The 24555-nt window shown below is 39.7% G+C and overlaps 1 protein-coding gene across 1 annotated transcript in view; it reads left to right on the plus strand.

The window, feature by feature from the left end:
- The window catches only part of BMPR1A (bone morphogenetic protein receptor type 1A), a 59185-nt gene that overhangs the window by 8401 nt on the left and 26229 nt on the right, over nucleotides 1-24555 (plus strand). The window contains exon 2 of the mRNA XM_047073066.1: nucleotides 17965-18183. Coding sequence (XP_046929022.1) covers nucleotides 18117-18183 — 67 coding nt within the window. The 5' untranslated portion in view covers nucleotides 17965-18116. The remainder of the gene's footprint in view (nucleotides 1-17964; nucleotides 18184-24555) is intronic.

Below are 24555 nucleotides of genomic sequence, written 5' to 3' on the forward strand. Positions count from 1 at the left end.
CTCACTCAGCCTGCTGAGGAAGGATCAGGGATTGCCTGCCAGGATTTCTTGTGGACCAATTCTTGAAGAATAAATTAGACTCAACCTGGTGAAGCACAGAGGCTGTGCAAAGGAATGGAAGTCTGGAGGGAATGCCTATAGAGAGAGCGCTACTGTCATTAGTACAGTTAGAGCGTTGGAAGGGTGTGGAGGAGGAGGAGGAGGATATTCGAAAGGCTGGCAGAGGCCAGGTTATGACACTTCTTCTGGTGTCTTGCTAATTCTACCCTATTAAAATGAGAATATTCATAGATTTTTAAAGCAGAGAGCTTGACAAGGTCATTTGGTTCTAGAAGTTAGCATTTTATTAAATGTGACCATTTACTAGGCTGTACAGCAAATTGTAATACATTTTAAAATATAAATAAATAGATAGTTTTAAAACATTTCAAAGGGCACCTGGGTGGCGCAGTCGGTTAAGCGTCCGACTTCAGCCAGGTCACCATCTCGCGGTCCGTGAGTTCGAGCCCCGCGTCAGGCTCTGGGCTGATGACTCAGAGCCTGGAGCCTGTTTCCGATTCTGTGTCTCCCTCTCTCTCTGCCCCTCCCCCGTTCATGCTCTGTCTCTCTCTGTCCCAAAAATAAATAAATGTTGAAAAAAAAAAATTAAAAAAAAAAACATTTCAAATAATCGTATCAGCCGTAGTTTTTGCCAACAAGTGCATGTAACTAAAAATGAATAGTAAACAGTATATACACACCCATGTTTGGAAATTTTAAAACAGACTTCTGTAAATCCCACAGCTCAAAAATAAAATGACAATACAAATCAGAAAACATCTAGAACTGAACAATAAAGCAAACTTGGATGTTAATACTTGTCTGACACATTGAAGCCTTAAATACTCAAATTAAAAAAATTAAAAGTATTAATAAGCTAAGCATCTAACCTAAATTAGGAAAAGAACAACAGAATAAATTCAAGAGAAGTAAACAGATGATGAAAATAAAAGCCAGCACTTGCTATTTAGCCCTTGTATTGTTCCATGTGCTTTACAGGGATTATTTCATTTAATCTTTATAACCTTGTGGGGTAAGTACGGTTATTATTCTCACTTTATAGATGAGAAGACTGAGTCACAGAGAGACTTATGCAAGCTTCTACGTAATAAGTGATAAAATTGGGGTTTTAAATTATATTTTAAGATATATAGGAAAGGATTACAGAAGCCAAAAATTGATTCTTGAGAAGGCTGATAAAATAAATCATTTAAATGGTCAAGAAAAACCCAGAAAACACAAATAGTATTGGGTATGTAAACAGGGGGGCACGTGACTTCAAATACAGAAGAGATTTTTTTAAAAATAAGAGAATACTTTATGTCAATAAATTTTATAATTTAAATAAAATGACAGTTTTCTTTTTAAAAGGTAACTTAATAGGGGCGCCTGGGTGGCTTAGTTGGTTAAGTGTCCGAGTCTTAATTTCTGCTCAGGTCATGATCTCATGATTCATGAGATTGAGCCCCACATTGGGCTCTGTGCTGACAGAGCAGAGCCTGCTTAGGATTTTCTCTCTCCCTCTCTCTGCCCCTCCCCTGCTCGCTCGCTGTCTCTCTCTCTCCCAAGATAAATAAACATTAAAAGAAAAAAGTAACTTAATAGCGGTACCTGCGTGGCTCAGTGGGTTAAACGTCTGACTCTTGATTTCAGTTCAGGTCATGATCTCAAAGTTCATGAGACTGAGCCCCATGTCGGGCTTTGCACTGATGGCATAGGGCCTGCTTGGGATTCTCTCTCTCCCTCTCTCTCTCTCCCTCTCTCTCTCTCTCTCTCCCTCTCTTCCTCTCTCCCTCTCTCCCTCTCTCCCTCTCCACCTGTCCCCAGCTCCGATGCTCATTCTCATTCTCTCTTTCTCTCTCTCAAAATAAATAAATAAACTTAAAAGAAATTTAAAAGATTTTATTTGTAAGCAATCCCTACACCCAATGTGGGTCTCAAACTCAACCCCCAAATCGAAAGAGCCACATGCTATACTATCTGAGCCAGCCAGGCACCTCTTGGCCCAGATGATTTTATTTTATTTTTATTTCTTTGTTTTTATTTCTTTTGAGAGAGGAAGAGAGAAGGCAGTGAGCAGAAGAGGGCCAGAGAGAGGGAAAGAGAGAATCCCAAGCAGGCTCCATACTGTCTGCACAGAGCCAGATGCGGGGCTCAAATCCGTGGACCCGTGAGATCATGGCCTGAGCCGAAATCAAGAGTTGGGAGTCTCAACTGACAGAGCCACCCAGGCGCCACATTGGCCCAGATGATTTTAAAACTGAGTTCTATCAAACTCAAACTATTGTACCAAACTATTCTAGTGGTAAATATGTCCAAATTTATACGTATTGATCCAGAGAACAGCAAAATAAAGCAAGTTCCTCAACTTATTCTGTGTGGCTAGTATAACTTTTGTACCAAAACCAGACATGGATAATGTGATAGGCCAGTCTTGCTTATGAATACAGATGTAAAACATAACAAAATTCTAGCAAAACAAATCCGAGAGTATATTTAAACATAATCATATCGGGGCGCCTGGGTGGCTCAGTCGGTTGAGCGTCCGACTTCAGCTCAGGTCATGATCTCACAGTCTGTGAGTTCAAGCCCTGCGTCAGGCTCTGTGCAGCTCAGAGCCTGGAGCCTGCTTCGGATTCTGTGTCTCCCTCTCTCTCTGCCCCTCCCCTGCTCATGCTCTGTCTCTCTCTGTCTCAAAAATAAAATTAAAAAAAATAATAAACATAATTATATCTACAATACTGCAGTACCATTCTGATAATACTTACCCAACGTCAGCATCAGGTATAAGGGCACAGTCCCCCAACAAGACTGCCCTCACTTGTGGGATGCCTGGGTGGCTCAGTCGGTTAAGCATCTAACTTTGGCTCAGGTCGTTATCTCGTAGTTTGAGTTCAAGCCTTACATCGGGTGGTGTGTTAACAGCTAAGAGCCTGGAGCCTGTTTCAGATTCTTTGTCTCCTTCTCTTTCTGCCCCTCCCCCACTCGTGCTCACTCTCTCTTAAAAATAAACATTTAAAAAACAAACAAAAAAAAGACTGCCCTCTCTTGAGATGCCAGTAACAAGTTTGGACTTCTCACGAACTGCAAATCCCAGAGGATTCCCTGATCCCCTCAGACTTTATTTAATGATTCACTAAAATGTCTCACAGGATTCAAGAAAGTGGTACATGTACAATGATCATTTTATTATAAAGGATACATATTGGGACCAGCCAAGTGAAGAGACACATAGGATGAGGCCTGTGAGAATTCCAAAGGTGAGGCCTCCTGTCCCCCTGGAATCAGGGTATGTCATCTTCCTGGCACATTGGTGTGTTTACAGGAAACTTATCTCAGCTAGGGTGTACAGTGTTTTTATTGGCGTTTCATTGTGTAGGCGTGATTGAACAATTGGCCACATGATTGAACTCAATCTTCAGCCCTGTCCCCTCCCCAGAGGTGGGGCCGATTCAGTGCCCCAATCCTCTATAATCACATGGTTGGTCTTTTTGGTGACCAGCCCCCATCCTGAGTCATAAACTCAGGTATGATCTGTGAGGCTCATACATAACAAAGACACTCCTGTTACCCAGGAAATTCCAAAAATTTACTTTAGAGGTTCCCTTCTAGGAACCAGGGACAAAGACCAATTTACTATTCAATAATGACAAAATTGAATTTATCCCAGGAATCCAAGGATGGTGTGTAAGTTATTGCTGCATAACAATTTATCCCAAAACTTAGGAACTTGAAACAACAAAAACTTAAATGAATTTAAAAGTAGTGTACTGGATGGTTTGGGCTCAGAGTGTTTCAAGAGGTTGTAGTTAGGATGCCAGCAGGGGCTACCTTCACTTGAAAGCTCTCCTGGGGGAGAATCTGCTTCCAAGATGGTGCACTCTTACAGCTGTTGGCAGAAGGCCTCTCAGTTCTTCACCCCAGAGTGAATGACCCAAGAAAGAGAGCAAGGAGAAAGCTGCATTGCCTCTTAAGACCTACTGTCAGCACATACTTGGTCACTTTCATCTGTTTGTCAGTCCAGCACACACTCAAAGTAATTAGGTCCCACCTCTTGAAAAAAGGAATATGAAAGACTTTGTGGACATCTTTAAAAACTAGCACATTGGGGCACCTGGGAGGCTCAGTCAGTTGAGCGTCTGACTTCGACTCCGGTCATGATCTCACAGTTCGTGGGTTCGAGCCCCGCATCAGGCTCTGTGCTGACAGCCTGGAGCCTGCTTCAGATTCTGTGTCTCCTTCTCTCTCTGCCCCTCCCCTGCTCATGCCTTGTCTCACTCTGTTTCTCAAAAATAAATAAATGTAAAAACAAAATTTTTTTTTATACTAGCACAGAATATTTACTCTTTAAGAAAGCTTTTAATATGGATCGTTACTAATTAATTTATCCATTAACACATGGAAAGAGGAAAACACTGTGATCATATCAGTAGATGGAGAAAAAACACAATAAAATTTGACCCCATTTATGATGAAAACTCTTAGCAAACTAAGAAGAGAATGGAACTTTAATGTGATAAAGAGTATCAGTAAATTTATAATTAACGTAGGGAAAATGAACAGTCATGATATTGAGGCTTTCTATACATAATATAATGTCTTTCCATGTGTTAACGTTTATTCTGTGTCCTTTAGGAGTATTTGAACATTGTCCTTACATCAGTGTTTTGTATTTGGAAGTGCAAAATGTCACAGTCCCAGGGAAGTTACCAAAATATCTACCAGCACTACCATTGGACCCAGGGTCCTACTTCTGGGATTCTGCCTTACAGATTTATTTGCTCAAACAGCAACAGCAGAAGCAGCTATTCAAGTGCTTTGCTTACTATGCTTATGCTTATTATAAGCACTGCTTATACCACTTACATCATCAACAGGAGAATGGATCAGTACAGCTGTAAGGTATTCATAGAATGAACACTCTATGTAACAATGACAGTGAATGAAAAATTCAAAAATATTGTGGAAATCACTCACAATGTTGAGTGAAAAATAAGCAAATATAAAAATATACATATAGAATGATACAGTTTTTTATACAGCTATAGAAGATTCAAAAATAGGCAAAGCAATGCTGTGTATTGTTTGGGGTATGTATTATATACGGCAAAAGCCTACGAAGACATGGGTGTTAAATACCACATTCAGAATAGTGGTTACCTCAGAGGGAGGGGATGTGAATTCATGGTTTTTGCCCTGCTTTACTCAGCACCTAGGTAATCTTTTTTTAAAGCCGTGGTGGTAAATCCAGTGCAGTTCACATACAGTGTTCTATTAGTTGCAGGTATATACAGTAACATCTAGGTAATTCTTAGGTTAAATCTTTGAAGTACTGTATTGAGTGAGCACAGTTCATAGACTCACAGGATTGAGATGTGGAAGACTTCATGGCATTATTTTACAGATAAGGAAACCAAGGCCCACAGAGGGAAGTGAATTCGTCAAGATCAGCTAGGCACCTAAGGCAGAATTCGAATTAACTCAGAGGCCGCCTGACCTGAAGACAGTGCTTACCTATAGTACTTTCTTTAAAATAAAAATATAAGTTGATAAGTATTTAAACTAGGTATCTCAGCTGAAAGATACTAAAAGGGAGGAAAAAAAAGTCCATCCCACGCCACAGAACTTCTTCAGCAAACTACTCTGAACCAGCATGTTTTAACCTGAAGCAATGTTCTGACACAGAGTAACAAAAATAAAACCTAAATGTTCGTCCGCAGGGTGAAGCGCTTCCTGGATTTCCAGGTGCTTCATGTTAATAAACCGGGATTTATAGTCTCGAGGGTGCTCTTTCTTAGACCCACTGGTTTACAAGGTTTAGTTTTCTGTAGTTTGTGGTTTAATACAGGGAAGAATTACGGATGATCTGATTGCAACGCCTTCTGGTTTACTCAGGGCCTTTGGTGACCTGCAGTTTACTTGTAAGTATTGCCTTTGAAACTTACTGTGTCTGCTTACTGAAGTATTGCACTCGAGCTTGGACCGTTTGCAGTTCCCTTTGTCAGACCACATTGTACGAAAGAAAGGGCTGTGTTTTCTCCTTCTCTGTGATTATTTCCACAGTTGTTTAACTTGTTATAACTATGTGGTACTGTCAGAAGTATAACCCAAGCCATTGTTTGCCTTAAGCAATATTTTAGATCCTGAGAAGTTACGTTTACTTATACAAGACTTTCTTAAGACCTTTTAATTTATATCTCAGACTTGAGTATATGCAGTGAAAACAGTGGAAAATTTTCCCCACAGGATCTTGACACACGTCAGGGCTCAAAGTGAGCAGAAGGAAGTGGTGTGGTTTTTGTATCATTTCAGTTGTGTTGAGATAAGGAAATGGAATAGTTTATCCAGAGTACAGCCCTTTTGAGAAGGTTTCATTTGTATATAAAAGAAATTGGCATAATGTTTTCATTCTTTCTGCTATATTTGAGTCATTCCCTCAGCAAATACTGAGTACCAGCTCTTCTTGGTGCTGGCCAGACACTCTTCTTGGTGCTGGCAATACAGAGTGAAAAAATAGACTAACACCCTTGCCCATGTGGGGCGTACATTCTGGAGCAGGTAGCAAGCAGTAAGCGAGATAATTCGTAAAATGTATATCAAATTATAGGGTGACAAGTGCTGAAGAGAAAAAACAGATATAAATCTGGGAAGGAGGATGAGTGCCAGGGGTGAACACCAACACTGTCAATAAGAACGAGATATTTGAGTAAATCCTTGGAAGAGGTAAGGTATCAACTCATACAGATGTCTGGGGGGGGGGGAACGCTCTGGGTGGCGGGACCCACGGACATCAAGGTGTCCTGCAGCAGGGCCAGGCCTGGCGTGTCCTGGGACGGGGGGCGCGCAGTGCAGTTGGAGTGGAGGAGCTGGGGTCCTGTGGGCCATTGGAGACGTCAGCCCATACTGTGCATGAACGGGAGTGATGTGACCTAACATGCTTCCTGTCACCACTCTGCTGTGTTGACAATATACTGTAGGTGGGCAAGGGTTCAAGCAGGGAGACCAGTTAGGAGGCTGTCTCAGTAATCCAGGTAAACAGTGTTGGTGGCCTGGACTAGAGAGAGGTAGTGAGAAGCGCATATGTTTTGGGTATATTTTGAAGGTAGAACGAGCAGGATTTGCTGACAGATAGGATATGGAATATGAGAAAGAAGGAAGGAGTGGTGAAGAATGAGTCCCAAGATTTTAGGCCTGGGAAACTTGGAAAGTAGAGAGGCTGTTAGCCGACATGGGAAAGACTGAGGGGCTAGCAGATTTGGGGAGTAAGAGTTTCTCTTTATGTAGCTGCTGGTCACGTTTTTAAGTAAATTTGTATACTGCTTGAGCTATCTTTAAAGTAACTCTTTCTCACACCAGTCTCTGTTGTTGTTGAGTTTATTCAGAATTACTGATTTTATGCTAACCCAGAATATTCAAGTGTGCCTTTCCCTTAAGCCTTCCTATCAACTAGAATGTTTTTGGTTGTAACGGAAAAACTGACTCTCTCTGACCTAAAAAAAATAAAGGGAATTTATTGACTGTAAACTGACAAGTGCCTGAGTAATTCAGGCTTCAGGCAAGGTTGCTGCTCACTGACCACTCTAAGGACCTGGCTTCTTTTCGTGTCCTGGCTCTGCCTTCTGGTTCCCCTCCGAGTCCCAGCATAGCTGCCAAAAGCCTCTTGGGCTGCTGTTTTCTTATGCATGTTCAGTCTGAAAGAGTGACTGTGTCTCTGCAGGCACAGCCACAGTCCTGAGTCCTAGTATTAGATGAGCTCTCCTTGTAGCGTGGGGGGATAGAATATGCCAAGTGGCCGAGCCTGGGACGCCTGTACTCCTGAGCTTCAGGGGAACCTGTGTGCTCTGAATTTTTTTAAAAAAAATTTGTAAGTAGAGAATAAAGTGGAGAAGAAATGTCGGTTGATTTTTCAATTGTTTTTACATTGTGTAAGGACTGTGGTTAATACAGCAAGACGATTTTTTTTTAAGTGGTCAAGTGAGAAGAAAAAACAGTAAAGTAAAATTGCATTCACAGGTTAGTTTGATCAAGATAATTTTTCTTCTTAGAGGTCTAATGCTGTTGCTTCTTGAACATCTAGAACCGCAGAGGAGCCTTCAGATAATAATGAAAAATGATAGGTCATTTAGTCAAGAATCCATATTTCTCAACAAGGGGAGGACTATGGACATTGGGTTGAACCAATTTAAGGGATCGTCCCTGCACATTGAATTGCATTTTCTATTTTGGTCCCTTGTCACCAACCAAAAAGTCACTCGCATATTTCCAGATCTTCTTAGGAAGGGACACATTTGCAGAAACTCGTGACTGTTTTTGAAAAGGTGTTGTTTCATACTGAGGGCATGATTTGGTTTCCTGAGTGAAATATAGACGGGGGCTTTTGGTTGTTATTTTTGAAGTTCTGCTTGATTTTTTCTTTCCTTGTTCTGGAAGTTGGTTATATTCCACTTAAAGATTGATTTAGGGGCACCTGGTGGTTCAGTCGGTTAAGCATCTGAGTCTTGATTTCAGCTAAGGTCAAGAACTCACGGTTCATGGGTTCGAGCCCCACAATAGGCTCTGCACTGACAGTACAGAGCCTGCTTGGGATTCTCTTCCTCCTTATCTCTCTGCTGCTCCCCCAGCTTTTGCGCTCACTCTCTCTTTCTCTCTCTCTCTCAAAATAAATATTTTTTTAAAAAAGATTGATTTAGGGGCGCCTGGGTGGCGCAGTCGGTTAAGCGTCCGACTTCAGCCAGGTCACGATCTCGCGGTCCGTGAGTTCGAGCCCCGCGTCAGGCTCTGGGCTGATGGCTCAGAGCCTGGAGCCTGTTTCCAATTCTGTGTCTCCCTCTCTCTCTGCCCCTCCCCCGTTCATGCTCTGTCTCTCTCTGTCCCAAAAATAAATAAACGTTGAAAAAAAAAATTAAAAAAAAAAAAAAGATTGATTTAGCATTTGAATTAATTTTTTGGCCAGAGGGATTGATTGAGTTAACTCAGGAAAGTCTTTGATTACATGTAGTGTTGCTTAAGGAAAAGAAAAATCTGCTTTGATACCAAAATTGTGGTGTTCTTCAAGCATTTTGATTTGGGGTCACATAGGTTAGAATAGAAAGCCTAGCCAGTCCTGAACAAATATCTAACTTTGATGGGTTATAATTATTTGTGGGAGAAAAATTGAAGTGTAATGAGTCTAGAAGAATTCATTCCTAGGGTCAAAATGTCTTCGATCTCTTTGAATATATATTAAAACACACTTTATAGCACTTAGGAAATATTAGCTATGTTGTTGGTTCCTCTTTGATGAAGTGAATACATAGAAAATATGTGTGTAGTGTGTGTATAGTCAGTTACTCTCTGAGATATGTCTTCTGGAAGTATTTGTATCGATCAGGGCCCAGCCAGGAGCCCTGAAACCATACTGGCTGTTTTCACAGGAAGAATTTGGTATAGGGAATTGACTACCCAGGTATTAGAGAATTGAAAAAAGCTAAAGGAACACTGGGATTAAGCAGCAATGGTCATTGTGGGAAGCAGATACCACCCCTAGGAGACTGAGTTTTCAGAACCTAGAGGAGAAAGTGTGTCCCTGTGGAGGCAGCTAAGAGCCCGGCTGCTGCTGGCACCTCAGGAGCTCAGAGCATAGGTCTTGAGGAGCTGGCACTCAGATCTTGGAGTGCAGGCACCAGTGAGTCTGAATGGGGGCCCTGGGGCTGGTTCTGGGAGTGTGGAAGGAAGCTGAAACCTGGAACCTACTTCTGCCGCCTGTGTGGAGGGTGTGAATCAAGTAGATGGTGGGAACAGCGAAGTTGGGAAGAAGGAAGTCCCTCTTCCAGCTTTCTCTGTTCCCCTGGTTCCCTTGTCGGCTGAGCCTGTCAGGGAGCCAGCTGGTGAAAGACCCAGCTCAGTATCACAGAGCTGAGTACTGAGATTTTTTTTTCTTTCTGAAAAGCAGTGGTGTGTAATAAGAGGCATACTGGTTTCTCTTTTTTTCTCATTACCTACCAGCTCCTGACTTTGCAGTAACAAGTGGAATTTGGGCTTTGTCAGCAGCAGACTTGCCTCTTACTGGTTGTGTGCACTTGGGCAAGTTTCTTAACTTTGCTGAGCTTCACCTTTTCCTTGTAGAGTTGTGAAGATGAAATAAAATCTCACGTGGCTCAATAAAAAATAACTTCCTGTTCGTACTTACTCATGTACTAACTGGATGAAACACAGCCTTTGGGGTTCGAAGACCCAGGTTTTAGTTGTTCCTTCAAGTTGCCAGCTATTTGAAATTCAGCAAGTTGCTTTAGCTCTCTGAGCCTGTCTTTTCTCTGTCAAAGTAGAAATAATTTTACTCACTGTTAGGGTCATACAGATGGTATAATGCACGTAAAACTAATTTGCAAATTATAAAGATGATGATATGGTAACATAAAGTTACCATTAAATAGTATTTGAGTTTCTCTCATTTAATCTGCACAGAAGACCTAGATCTGTCTCATGCGAGACCCTGAACTCTTCACTGCCACATTATACTGATATTGTCCGTGTAAAAATACTGTGCGGAAAACGCAGACAGTATTGCTCACCATTACCTCTAATGCACCTGCGGGGTGACCAAACGCTGTCCCTCCCGGGCATCTCTGTAACCACTAATTCACTTCACTTTTTTTTTTTGTTTGTTTTTTTTGGTCATTTGTGTTTATTCCAGAGGAGAGACAGAACAACACCCAGACCATTTCAATTAACAGCTGGCAGTAAGAATCTCTTCTGAGTGCGGATGTGCCAAAGATTGGTGTATAGCATGATCTAGTTCTAATTATTTGTGAGCTTTTTCATTTAATAAAATGAAACCAACTGAAAAACTAGAGTCATTAAGTTAGGGGATTTGTAGTATAAAGTTGAATGGTTGAAAACAGAGTATCTCCTGTTTTGGAAAATACTTCATAAACCAAGAAGCATTTATTGTGCATCTACTATAGAGGCCCCTGGTGAGGGTGTAAGGCATATAAATGCATCACCAATGTATAATACCATCCTAGTTTGAATTGCCTTTCTGTTCCTGGAAAAATTCATACTTGTGTTGGGGAGAATGGTCTCTTGGCACAGAAGGAAAGTGAAAGGTTTTGAATAAAGAGGAGATGATTAAGCAGGAATACAAAGGTTAAAAGTGTTAAATTTGCTTTGAATAAATAATTGAGCTTTGGGGAAAAGTTAAGTCTAGTTAGGAAGTAATTTCAGTGGCGATGATGAAATTAGTGACCTCAAGGTGTTGGAAGACATGGCAGTTAGAAATGTCTTTGTAAAGTGGAACTTCTCTATCCCGACTGTAGCTTGGAATTTAGTAAGACTTTCCAAAAGACCTTATTATGAATGTCTCACTCATCACAAATTCTCACAGCATAGCCTCCAAGGCAGGCTTTTGGTGAGATTCCTGTGTATTACCACAGATACACTTACATAACTATTTATTTAAGCATGTTATTTTCTTAAGGGTTTATGTTTAGATTTGGGTGAGATTGTTTTTTACACTGATATAAAAATAACCGTGAATGGTGATACTACGGTTGCATGTGTATATATTAGCTTAGGAATTGATGGGGGTAGAGGTTAGAAATGGGCAAGGAATGGATGGGTGGCTCGTTAAGAGAAAAGACAATATTCTTATGCTAATCCAAGCTCTGGATAAGGAGCACAGCAGCCATGCAAACAATGGCTGTGGAGCCAGAAAGTCTGCAGTGAGTCTAGTCCTTCTCAGAAAGCTTGTCAGACCAGGCGCCTGGAGCTGCCTTAGGGGGAGGGACCCCTGGAAGGGGGAGTTTTCTCCTCACTACTTTATGGAATTGGCAGGTGGCCAGCTTGTTGAAAATTCCCAAACCTCACTACTAGAAAGTAAAAATTAAGGGTGGGGGGCTTAACGGGAAGAGGAAAGAATGACTTTAGTCTGTTTTTTCAGCTGACTTCAGCCTTTTCCTGTTTTGTTTTGTTTTGTTTTGTTTTTAATTCTGATTGAACTGTTGGTTCTTCCTGTTTGCAAAGCTTTATAACTTTTTATTTAAAAAGAAATTATTTATATTTTAGTGAATAATTTGCCTTAGTTTTATTTTCCTGAAGAAGAAACGGCACCAGTCTGTGTGTATAGCAAAGGAGAGTAAATGTATCTAGATGCCTATTTGGACTAAATATTTTAAAATAACTGTTAAACACCAGCATCATTTAGAAATTTTGATCATGTCACATTTCAAATATCTGCATTTCCTTATATCCTTAGCTTGGCAAGATTAGATATTTTAAATTTTAATATAAAAATTCCAGCAAATCGTTCTAGGAATTTAAAAAATATATTATTTTCAGATGTTCGAATTATAAAATACCCTGTTTCAAGAATGGTTGCAAACTATGGTTACTGTTTTGTTATATCGTGATTACAGAAACAATATGGTGGGACAAATAAAGGGAAGGTCATCAGTATTTATATTATGAATAATAGTAATTACAACAATAAAACAGACATTTGTTATTTATCAAATGGTTAATACTGAGACACGTTGCTAACTTGTTTGGGTTAGTAATATCATTCCCATTTTGTGGCTAAGGAAAAGAGCACGTGTTTAACAGTATATAGAGTAGAACCAGGGACTGTTTTCTCCCCACGAAAATGAACCTTACTTGTTGAGATAATTTTAAAACAAAGAACATACTTTTGATTACTCCTTTGAAAGAAAGATGGATGTTACTTACATTAACCAGTTCTTTGGGCATTGTAACTATCTTATACTTTCGTTGTTATGCTCTGATTTGACTATGCTTTCCAGACTTTTCTGTTTTTTGTTTGGCTGCACAATAACTTACAGTGATTAGGCTTTTTATTATTTCAGCAAATTTCTCATAATGATTGTGTTATATAGCAGTGAGTGTTTTCTGTTGCTGCTCAACAAATTACGCCAAAACCTAGCAGCTTCAAACAACCATTTATCATCTCCTACATTTTCTGAGGGTCTGGAATCCACCAGGGGCTTAGCCGGCTGGGTCTAGTGTAGGGTCTCATGAATTGTACCTGTGAAGCTGCCAGGTCCATGTGCAAGGTAGCTCACTCACATGCTGTCAGCAGGAGGCCTTGGCTCCTTGCTGCGGGGCCTTCTCTGTAAGGTTGCTTGAGTTGAGTGTCCTTATGACATGGCAGCTAGCTTCCCTCAAAGTGGGTATTTCAAGAAAGAACAAGGAGGAATCTGAAATGCCTTTTATGATCCAGCCTCAGAAGTCATACCCTGTTGTTTCCATCTCATTTTATATGTTAACAGTGACTCATTAAGACCAGTGGGAATTCTAGGCATGGAATTAGGCTCCACCTATTGAAGGTACTGTCAGAGCATTTGTAGACTTATTTTAGATCACCACAATGGTTTTTTGGTAGATTTTTTTTTTTTTTGACCTGTGAAAACATACCACTTGTGAATAGTAGTTTATATTCCAGCTGTGCTAATCTACACTATGTTAATATTGCACAGGATAGATCCTGGACCATGAACTTATTTTATCACTGAATGACAAATAAATGTATATGGTTTCAATGCTTTTATTTATTTATTTATTTATTTATTTTAATGTATATTTATTTTTGAGACAGAGAGACAGAGTATGAGCAGGGGCGGGGCAGAGAGAGAGGGAGACACAGAATCCAAAGCAGGCCCTAGACTCTGAGCTGTCAGTACAGAGCCGGACGCAGGGCTCAAACCCATGAATCTTGAGATCATGACCAGAGCCAAAGTCGGACACTGAACCGACTGAGCCAACCAGGCGCCCCTGTGGTTTTAATGCATTTATTAATCCAGTTTTTAAACAAACATTGGTGTTCTGGGACCCTCTTCTCTTTTCATTCTTAGAAGGCCATCTCATTCAGAGCCATAGCTTCAAATACCTCTGTGCTATTGACGTAATAGATGTATATCTTCAATACCAAGTGTGTCCTTTAAGCTTCAGGACCAGGTGCCCATTAGCCATTTCCCTTTGGGTAATCTCCAATGTCTAAAATTGAACCCTGGATCTCTTCCCCTCATTCCTTTCAAAATCCACTTGTCCTCATCTCAGTAATTGCTCATGCCGGAAATGTAGCGATCTTCTTTGACCCCTCACTCTCCCTTACCCCCACATCTAATTCATTACTAAGCCCTACCAAGTCTGTTGGTGAAGTATCCACCCACTGTACCACCACCACCCAAATCTTAACCACCATTGTCTTTCTCCTGACTACTACACTGTCCTTACTGTTCTGTTAGCTTCTGCTTTTGTCCCCTCCAGTCCATTACATAGAAACCAGGTAATTGCCTTCCCATCCCACTTGGATTTAAAGCCCAAATCCTTCATCTGCCCTTGCCTGATCTGGTCCTTGTCTCTCTTGTTTCTTCAGACCCCCGTGCTACCAACTATCCCTTATTTTCAGAAATATCATTGTTCCATTGCTCCTTTCTGCCTCAAGATCTTTGCATAGGCTGTTCCTTATGCCTAGAATTCACCCCCATTTCTTTATCTGGCTAACTCTTTTATTCTCTAGATCTCACCTTGAATGTCACTTTTGAGCATGGCTTCCCTTAGTCTCTCCAGATGAGAATAAGTCCCTACCCCATTCCTCTCTAGGACCTGGCACTTTTCTTTCCTCACACTTACCACAAGTTATGATTACATATGCTTTGTACTGTCTTGTTCAGTGCCTGTCTTTATTGTCTTGTTTAATGACTATGAACTCCATGAAGGCTGGGTCCATTTTGCCCTCATCAGTATATTCTCAGTGTCTAATACAGAATCATGTATGTAATAGGTACTTAATAAATATTTAGGAAATAAGTTAATAGTCAGTGACAAGAACACCATTCCTGTGAGACTTCAGAGTTAGAAGGAACCCGATGAATCACTTACTTGGTGTAGTCTCCTTTCCAGCTTGTCTGTCCTTGACAGAGGTGCATTCACACTTTGTTCCTTTGATATTCTGTGAGCAAAGACCACCCCCCCCACCCCCCTGCCTTCTTTGAGTTGTATCTGAAGTGTAGTTATTTCCCTATCCTTTGCATTCCTGTCATTCTTCTCTAAAGTGTTGAAGGGGCCTGATCAGGTGGAATAAAGTAAGGTGGTGACCCTCTTTGATTACAGCAGTGTGCTTCTAGCCCTGCTTGATAATATTGCCTTTATGTCTTAGCAGTTGTCATAAGTGCTGATGCATATTGAGCTGGTAGTCAGCTAAAACCCATTATTTTACTTTTAAAGATTAAGGCTTCCGATTGTTGGATTACAGCTGAGGCAATTGAAGCCATTTTACCTTTAGCCTTCCCTTGGCTGTTGGCTGTTCTCCATACAAGTTATTGCAGGGTTTTAGGCTATCAGAATTTCTTGAAGTTGGGAGTGGCATAGATCATACCTGTTACTTCCTGTGCCATGTATAAACCTGTATGAGGGGAGGAAACTTATTGAGCACCTCTTCCATACCAGGCTTCATGATGTATAATTTACGTTGTATAATGCACATAAAATATCCAGCAGGGCAGTCTAGGGTAGTAGGTAACACATGGACTCTGGAATCAGATCTCCTTGATTAGAATTGGAGCCCTGCCACTTACCAATTGTATGATCTTTGATAAATTTCTTAAACTCTGCTTGCCTCAGTTTCCTCAGCTGTGAAATTAAAATAATACTTGCACCTACCTGATAAGGTGGTTGTGATGATTTGATAAATTAATACTAATATATTCAAAGCATTTATAATGGTACTGGTACGTAATTAGAGGTGACTGTGTGTTAGCTATTACCTCATTTAGTTCTTAAAATAATTATGAGTTAATAATGTAATTTTAGTTTTACAGATAAAGAAACTCACCCAGAGAGGTTAGGTTACTTATTTTCGGCAGATCAGGATTCGAACTTGTGCCCACAGATAACAGTCACAGGTCTCATATTTATTTTCTATATTTGAAATCACACATAATTCCCTGCCTATGAAAGGGACTGAAAGTGGCAGGTGCTTAGAGCCTCACCGGCTGCTTTGCAAGGTGCCTTGGTTGTCCCTGTAGTGAGGCTAGACCACATACTATCTTTAAATAAATTGATGAGGAAAAACAGTAGCACTGAAATATGGAACCAGTCATAGCAGTCAGTGTCCTGTCCAAGACTGTGAGCTCCTTGAAGCAGAGATGGTCATATTCGTATTTGTATTCTAGTACCTTGCACTTGTCATATGCACTCAGAAAGTGCTGTTGGTGGGTGGGTAGGCGAGGGAGTGAGTGAATAAGTGAGTGAAAATATGGAGGCAGGAGAGCTAGTGCGAGAGGCAGAAGTGATGTCAGGACTTTTGGCCTGGGTGACTGAAGAGATGGCGCCACCCTCTGTGATAACAAGTGGAGGAGGAGGAGGCAGGCCTAGAGGGTTGGAAGCAAAGTTAATACATTTGATTTAGACGCGTGGTGTGTAATCCTAGCAGAGACATTTAATAGGCAAATGGAAGTATGGAGAGAGATCACGGTTGGAGTTACACTGCAAACGTCTTTTGACTTTGAAACCTGAAACAAGCATCCCTAGAATCACAATTGTATAATTTCAAGAAGGGAGTTTTCCCAAGAAATGCAATTAAGTCACAGTGTAGATGTTGTTCTGTAATTATTTTACACTTTACACCCTACACTCTCAGCACTTCTGAAGATGGGAAGCAGTTTAATTTCATAGTAGAGAAGTGAGAAATGGCAGAGATTTTGGAAGTAAGCCATATGTAAAATACACAATATAATTGACACTCTGTAAACCTTACTTCCTCAATCCTGTCAGTGTCTTTGGAGAGCCAATTAAAGTGGAAAATTCTTAGGTTGATAAAATAGAAAGTTCAGGTTATTTATGGTAGAAATCATGCCAGGAGTAATTGCATCATAAATAAAATATTTTTCATTCAGGAATGGTTTAGGCTGAAATCAGTAAAATCAAATTGCTGGAACCAATAGGATGGGAGGAAAAACAGAATTATATTCGTCTATAAACAAACTAGTGTGGCTTTTTTTGTTACCTATTTAACTATTTTATAATAACCAAACCTTAACTGGGGAGGTTATGTTTCACATCATCCATCCTAAAAACTTAGTTTTATACTAGTGAAGTCAGATTTGCAATATTTTAGGAAAATAATTTTAAGATATATTTGTTTTAATGATGACACACACTGCATATTTTAATATGTATGATTATCTTGGTAGGCTTTTTTTCTATAGAATGAGTTATTATAAAGATTTGAGGTGTTTTTGTCACATCTACTAGGATTTGAAAGATTATGATGAATATCTTCATGTTTTAAAGTTTTTATTTATTTTTATTTGAGAGAGAGAGAGAGAGAGGGAGGAGGAGGGAGAGGGAAAGGGAGAGGGAGAGGGAAGGAGCATGTGTGCACAAGCACTTGTGCACAAGCCCACAAGCCGGGTAGGGGCAGAGAGGGGGGGGACAGGATCTGAAGCGGGCTCTGCATGCACAGCAGAGAGCCCGATGTGTGGGGCTCAAACTCACAAACTGAACTGTGAGATCATGACTTAAGCCAAAGGCAGATGCTTAACCGACTAAGCCACCCAGGTGCCCCAATAGCTTCGTATTTTAAAGTTAAATTTTCCTGCTTTATTCTTAGTATATTTAGAAATGTTCTTGTTAGTAGTAAAACAATTACTTTAGAGCAGCCAGAAAAGACTATTGGGATTGTTTAGTGTATTTATTTTATCTGTGGTTAATCTAAGATCAGGAATGGTGGCAACCTATTACTGAATTATTTAAGTTTCTGAACTACAGTGCCTTTTTACTGTTGTTGTTGTAAATAAAGATAGCTTTAATCTTTAAAAATGTATTTCATCATTTAAAGGTATGTTTGAGCATTTGTTTTTCTCTCTTAGTTTTGAAACTTTCCAGAATTCAGTTATATTCATTACCTTTTTTTTAATTTTTATCTTTCAGGAGTCAAGAGAAAGCAGTGGAAGTTGGAGTCATTGTCAAGTGATTGAGACCTTTTACAAGAAAATCTCTTTGAATAAGAGTAATTAAAATTAGCGACCTAACAAGACCAGTTATTAGAGGTCACAGTATACAGGAAACATTAAAACTGAACAATGACTCAGCTGTATATTTACATCAGATTATTGGGAGCCTATCTGTTCATCACTTCTTATGTTCAAGGTAAATCAGTGTTTTTTTAAGTAATCTTATATTTTTTAGTAATTTATTTCTATATTTGAAACACTCATTCTTGCAATTGATCTTTCAACTGATGTCCCTTTTTGAACAGTTAGGCTAATATGCCAGCATAGCTTTTAAATAAAGAGGCAGAGAGTGAGGCACAGAACAAATACATGCCAGGTAATTTTGAACTTGACTGTGATAGAAACATTTTCAAGTATTTGTAAAATCTTAGCTTCTCAGAACCTATTCTCTTATCCGTAACATAGGTATTATGATGTGCAATATTAAGTCTTGTGAGGATTAAATGAGATAAAGTATAAAATAAAGTATCTGACCTAGTAAGACTAAGACACAGGTAGTAGAAACTGAAGACTTAATTTTTCAAATTCCTGTCCTCTTTAAAATACAGTAAGGGATAAATGTAAATAATTAAAAAAATCATTTTGTCATTAAAAATCTTCAGAATGGTAAGTTGCACTTGCGTGTGCTAATACTAAAATTTTTTCATAGAATAATCAAAGTTTTACTTACTAACAACATTGTAATTTTGTGTTCACTGCTTGTAACTCCCAAACAGGAAATTATTGTCATGACTCTGCGGGTCATATGGGCTATATTTGCACGTGGGCTTTTTCCTGTATGGTTTAATTAGGACATTATTCCATACTGAAGAGATAGTACTACTTTGCAAAAGGATTTTAGAGTAAAGTTATTAGGCATCTTCATTTAAGTTTATGTCTTGACAGATCATTTTTTCATAATGTTTCTTCATTCACAGCGACAAAGGTTAATATCTACCAACAAGAGATACTATTAAGAGCACAATTTTTTTTTTAACATTTTCGTTTTAAAGAGTGAACATAAAAATAAAATCTAGAGCTTCTCCATATTTTGTCATAGGTGTAATTAATATCTTTATTATTTTCTTGCTCAGAACACAGCCCACTTCCAAAAGCCACTTTTTTGTGTGTGAAATACCAAATTATTTAATAAAACACCTTTATTTTAACAGCTCTTGTTGTATGTCTTGTTGATCAGCATTAACCAAAGTGTCATAGTTTTGAAGATGACTTAAATTAATAATAACATTTCCTACCTTACCCCCAGGTAATCAGTATTTGATGTTAAATTTTCTAAAAATCTATATAGATCACACAGGCAATATGATACAAAATTCTTTCCCTACCCTGATTCAAGTTGCTCTATAATAAACTTTCATTAGATGAAATAAATTGATATTTAGTTATCAGGCATAAATAAAAAAATCTCAATAAGAATTTTATTTCTGTGATGAAGAGCAAAATTTGTTACATTTCCTTTCAAAAAGATTAGTTTGATAGTTGGTTCCAATGATAAGATAAAGGGATGCCTGGGTGGCTCGGTCATTTAAGCATGGGACTCTTGATTTCAGCTCAGGTCTTCATCTCACAGTTTGTGAAATCAAGCCCTGTGTTGGGCTCTGTGCTGACAGTGCGGAGCCTGCTTGGGATTCTCTGTCTCCCTCTCACTATCCTTCTTTCTCTGTCTCAAAATGAATAAATAAACATTAAAAAAAATGTTCAATAAATTTCAGTATAAAAAAATGGTAAGATAAAAATATTTAGTCTTGGGGCGCCTGGTGGTGCAGTTGGTTAAGAGTCAGACTTCAGCTCAGGTAGTGATCTTGTGGTTCATAAGTCCAAGCCCCGCATCGACAGCATGACAGCATCTCTGCTCCTCCCCCGACTCACATTTTTTCTCTCTCTCTCAAAAATAAACATAAAAAAACTTCAGTCTTAAAAGAACTAAACCAACATAGAAGAAAATGTTATTTCTTAGAGGATTATTTCTAATGCTATTTCTAAGAAGGATTGCAGAGTGGTTATTAGTGGAAATTACTTTTGACTTGGGCATCATTTGTGTTTTAGGAAAGTAAATTTCTCCATATGTTGGTTTTCTTGTTATAAAATAGAACCAATAACACATATCCTAGATGTAAATAGGAATTTTTTGAACATTAAATGTTATGATTAAGATTAAAGTGCTTTACGTTGCGATTAAGTTACTCAAGTTGGAACAGAAGAATGAGTCACTTGATATTAACATCTAATAGCTATTTAGTCCTTGTTTTTGGCTTGGTCACACATTTTAGAAGTGGATTTTAGCTTTAAGTAACTGATTACTCCACAGTGACTTGAACAAATAATTTTTGATGTAGATGGTAGGTATTTCCTGGTGTTCATTCAGTAGTTCAGTGGTGTCAAGTTTGACATCTATAATTTTCTTGGCCTCTCCTTAATGGTTACAAAATGGCTTCTGTACCTACACTGGAGGAAGGAAAAATGGGGAAAGGTTCAGCGCTGACCTCAACTGGACATTACTTCAGGAAAGCAAACTGTCCCCAGAAACTAACCTTCTGCTGGCAGATTTTATCTTGTTTTGTTGGATAAACTGAGACAGTTGCTAAGGCTACTAGAAAACTGAGAGACAGGACTGACTGTCATAGTCAGCTCAGATTCATCTCAGTCCATTGCTTCCCAAGACCAGAGTTTGGTCAGCTGAGAAGACAGGGAAAATAGATATCCTTTGGACAACTAAAAGAGTCTGGGACAGATTTTATCTCTTCTGTCATTTAAGATGTTTTCAGTCTTAGGTTACAAACAAAACAATTCAAAATAGCTTAAACAGTAAGGAAAATGTTGTATCACAAAACGAGAAGTCTGAAGGTAGGGCAACTTTGGTAAGTTAATTCTGTGGCTCATCACATTCTTTCTCTATTTCAACAGTGTTGTACTCCACCTATTAATTTAGTCCTGGGTTAACTTACTTCATGGCCACAGGTGGCTACTGTGGAGCCAGATGTCACATGCAGATGTGGCAAATTTGGGTTGACAACATTAAGTAGAAGAAGAGTGGATGTCTCTCATGGCTCTTTTGTTGTTGTTGTTGAAGTTTATTTATTTATTTTGAGAGAGAGCAAGCGAGCGTGAGCAGGAAAGGAGCAAAAAGAGAGAAAGAGAGAATCCCAAGCAGGCTCCACACTGTCAGCGCACAGTACAATGCGGGGCTTGATCACATGAACCGTGAGATCATGACCTGAGCCGAAATCAAGAGTTGGACACTTAACCAACTGAGCCACCCAGGCACCCTCCTCGTGGCTCTTTTTTTTTTTTTTTTTTTTTAATTTTTTTTTTTTCAACGTTTATTTATTTTTGGGACAGAGAGAGACAGAGCATGAACGGGGGAGGGGCAGAGAGAGAGGGAGACACAGAATTGGAAACAGGCTCCAGGCTCTGAGCCATCAGCCCAGAGCCCGACGCGGGGCTCGAACTCATGGACCGCGAGATCGTGACCTGGCTGAAGTCGGACGCTCAACCGACTGCGCCACCCAGGCGCCCCTCGTGGCTCATTTTTAATTGGTAAAGAAATCTTTCCTCAGACACCTCTCCCCTTCCCTTCCCTTCCCCTCCCCAGCAGACTTCCTTCTAACCTTATTGTCCAGAATTAATTTATGCTTTTGTATAAACAGTGGCAAGGGGAAGGGAACTGAAATTGTTGGATTAGACAAAATAATTGTCTCTACTGAGGGTAGGTCTGTGCTTCTCTGAATCACAGGAGGAGGAGCAAATACTTAAAAAGGGGTGTGGGGTGTGTGTGTGTGTGTGTGTGTGTGTGTGTGTGTGTTGCCAGCAAGGTAGAGGGGAGAAAACAACTAATGGCATCTGTTGCAGGGTACCACATTTGTCTACCTAACATCATACATACCCTTCTTACATGCATATACTAAAAGTGCTGGTGTTGGTAGAAATACTCAATTCATGCTCAGAGGGGTATATACATATAACCCAGAGGTTTATGCACATGTTGCTCTCAGCCACTCATATAGTATGTATGTAGTATATAGCCTTGTCCATCAGATTCATATATGCCTCTTCACGGTCCAGCAGTGTGTGGCTAAGGGAGAAATTGTCGGTGCCCGACACACCCAGTATTTAGTGATGAAGAAGAAATAGGATGAGTGCTGTATAAACTCCCATTCAGAAGGGCGACTTGAAAGCAGCCTTCAGTACTCATGTGCCGTAGCACATAGATTAAGGAGAACTGTTACTGATTACTTCATACATGCAATGCATTGATGTCCCATTGGTCTCTGCAGCCCTCCTGCCTTTTGCTTTCTAATTATTCCTATTCTAGACATTCTGCTTTAAGGACAGGGGAGGAGTTTCTGTGCTTTGTACAAAGGAAACCCATAGATTACTAGGAAAGTGAGAAAAATTATTTAGCCGGGAATAAAAATGCAGTAAAGTCAGGGGCGCCTGGGTGGCTCATTTGGTTAACTGTCTGAATTTGACTCAGGTCATAATCTTGCCTTGCATGGGTTCAAGCCCTGCGTCGGGCTCTGTGCTAACAGCTCAAAGCCTGAAGCCTGCTTCAGATTCTGTGTCTGCCTCTCTCTCTGCCCCTCCCCTACTCATGCTCTGTCTCTTTCTCTCACAGAATGAATAAACATTTTAAAAAATGTAGTAAAATCATTGATGCCAAAAATTACCATTAATGACAAAGGAACATGGTGTAAATGTGCCTATAGGTAGTTACTTGTATCTTTTAGCTATTGGTCTCCATATTCGTATATATTTGTGTTTTTTTTTTCTGAGCTGTTACACTAGAGCGTGCAAACTTTAAATATTTTTTGCGTGTGTTTGTTTTGAGATACATCCTAGAGCTTCAGCCCAGCCCCCATAATTTTATGCCATTGTAAATGCAAGACTTGAAAGAGATTGGCAAATTCTAGGAGTTGACGGAAGACCCGCGTGCCTGAGCATGGTGGAGGACAGGTGCTATAAGTTGATGTTGGAGAGGTACAGAGGTTCCAAATCCTGCTGGCAGTAGGCATGGTGAAGGAGGTTGGAGTTTATTCCGAGTGCATATAGAGCCATTAATTGGTTTTAAGCAGGGGAGTGAACAGGATCAGATTTATGTTTATAAGATAACTCTGGCTCCTGTATGGGAAATAGATCGGAGGGGCCAAGAACAGAAATAGGGAGGTCAGTGTGGAGATTCCTATCTCAGAAGTAGCATGCCATGATGGGCCCAGGTAATAGCAGGTGAGCTGGAGAAAAATGGGAAAAACTTGAGATCTATTTTGGAGAGTGAGCCAAAAGACTTGGGGAGACAGGTTTGAAGAGAAAAGTCAAGAGTTCCATTTTGGACAAGCTAATTTTGAGATTACTTACAAGCAGGTCAAAGCTAGAGGGGTAAATCTAGGAACCATAAACAGATTTGCTTAAACTGTGGGAATGGGCGCTGTCACCTAGGGAGGTGGTGCAGAGAAGCTGTTGCTACCTATTTTTCTTTGCATCTGGGCCTCTATTTTGGGAAAGTTTATAACTTTAAGATACAGCTTAGTTTTTCTTGCCTTTGACACCCAGGCTGAGTTTGTGTTACAGGCTCCTTCCTTTGTTTACCTTTGTATTGTATCCCTGTTCACACTGTGTTTATCTGCGTGCTTACCGCCCCTCCCCTTCACTGCCCTCCAAGTTTCTCAAGGACTCCATCAGTTTCCAGCATTCAGTAACTTGCCTGCACATAGCTGGCCTCTAGTTAGTGTTTTGTTAAATAAATATCTGAGGTAATATAAGTTCCAAATGCAAATTATTATAATTAGGATTTTTTATTTCCTAAATTCAGATAGTGTTTGGGAAATTGTGTGTATTAACCATCATAGAACTTTGCATAGTCTAGGTATCCGTGATCTTTAAGTACAGTACAATCTTTGTAAATAAATAAAATTTCCATTTGTACCTTATTTTATATTTAATTAAGCCCTTTACTGTCTATTCATTTCTTCTGTATATAACCTCTTGGTGTGAATTGGGAAGGAATTATTATTACTGTTTTTTAGAGCTAGAGAATGAGATTCAGAGAGTACCACCTGTGGACATATTTGGGAGTTGAACCCTTAACTTCTCACTGTTATTTCAGTGTCATTTCTACAACACTGCCACTTTCTCTGTGTATCATTAGATTTTTGGAAAATTAATTACATGTGGTATATTATTTGACGATTTTTCTCCATAGTTAAACGGATGCTTCCTTCTGTTATTGTGATGGGTTTGAAAGCTGGTTAAGAGACTTCAGGTGTCCTCTAGTCCTGGAGTCTTACTCGCTAAATGAGGCCTGGAGAAGTGGTGGCTTCTCCGTGATCACCCAGTGAACTAAACTGTGGTACGACCACAGTAGGAGAATAGTAGACCACAATCCAGGTCTCCTTGTTTTTAGCCTAGTGGATTTCTTCCTTTCCTGGCCACTACCCTCCCTTTTTTTATTTTTGCAGTTGACATTGCTAGCATAAATGAGGTCTTTAAGTTTTGTTATCAGTTTAAAGGATTA

This window comes from Lynx rufus, unplaced genomic scaffold (assembly GCF_022079265.1).
Source record: "Lynx rufus isolate CCGP_SWC_20201006 ecotype Redwood Valley unplaced genomic scaffold, mLynRuf1.p SCAF_11, whole genome shotgun sequence".
Lineage (NCBI taxonomy): Eukaryota > Metazoa > Chordata > Mammalia > Carnivora > Felidae > Lynx > Lynx rufus.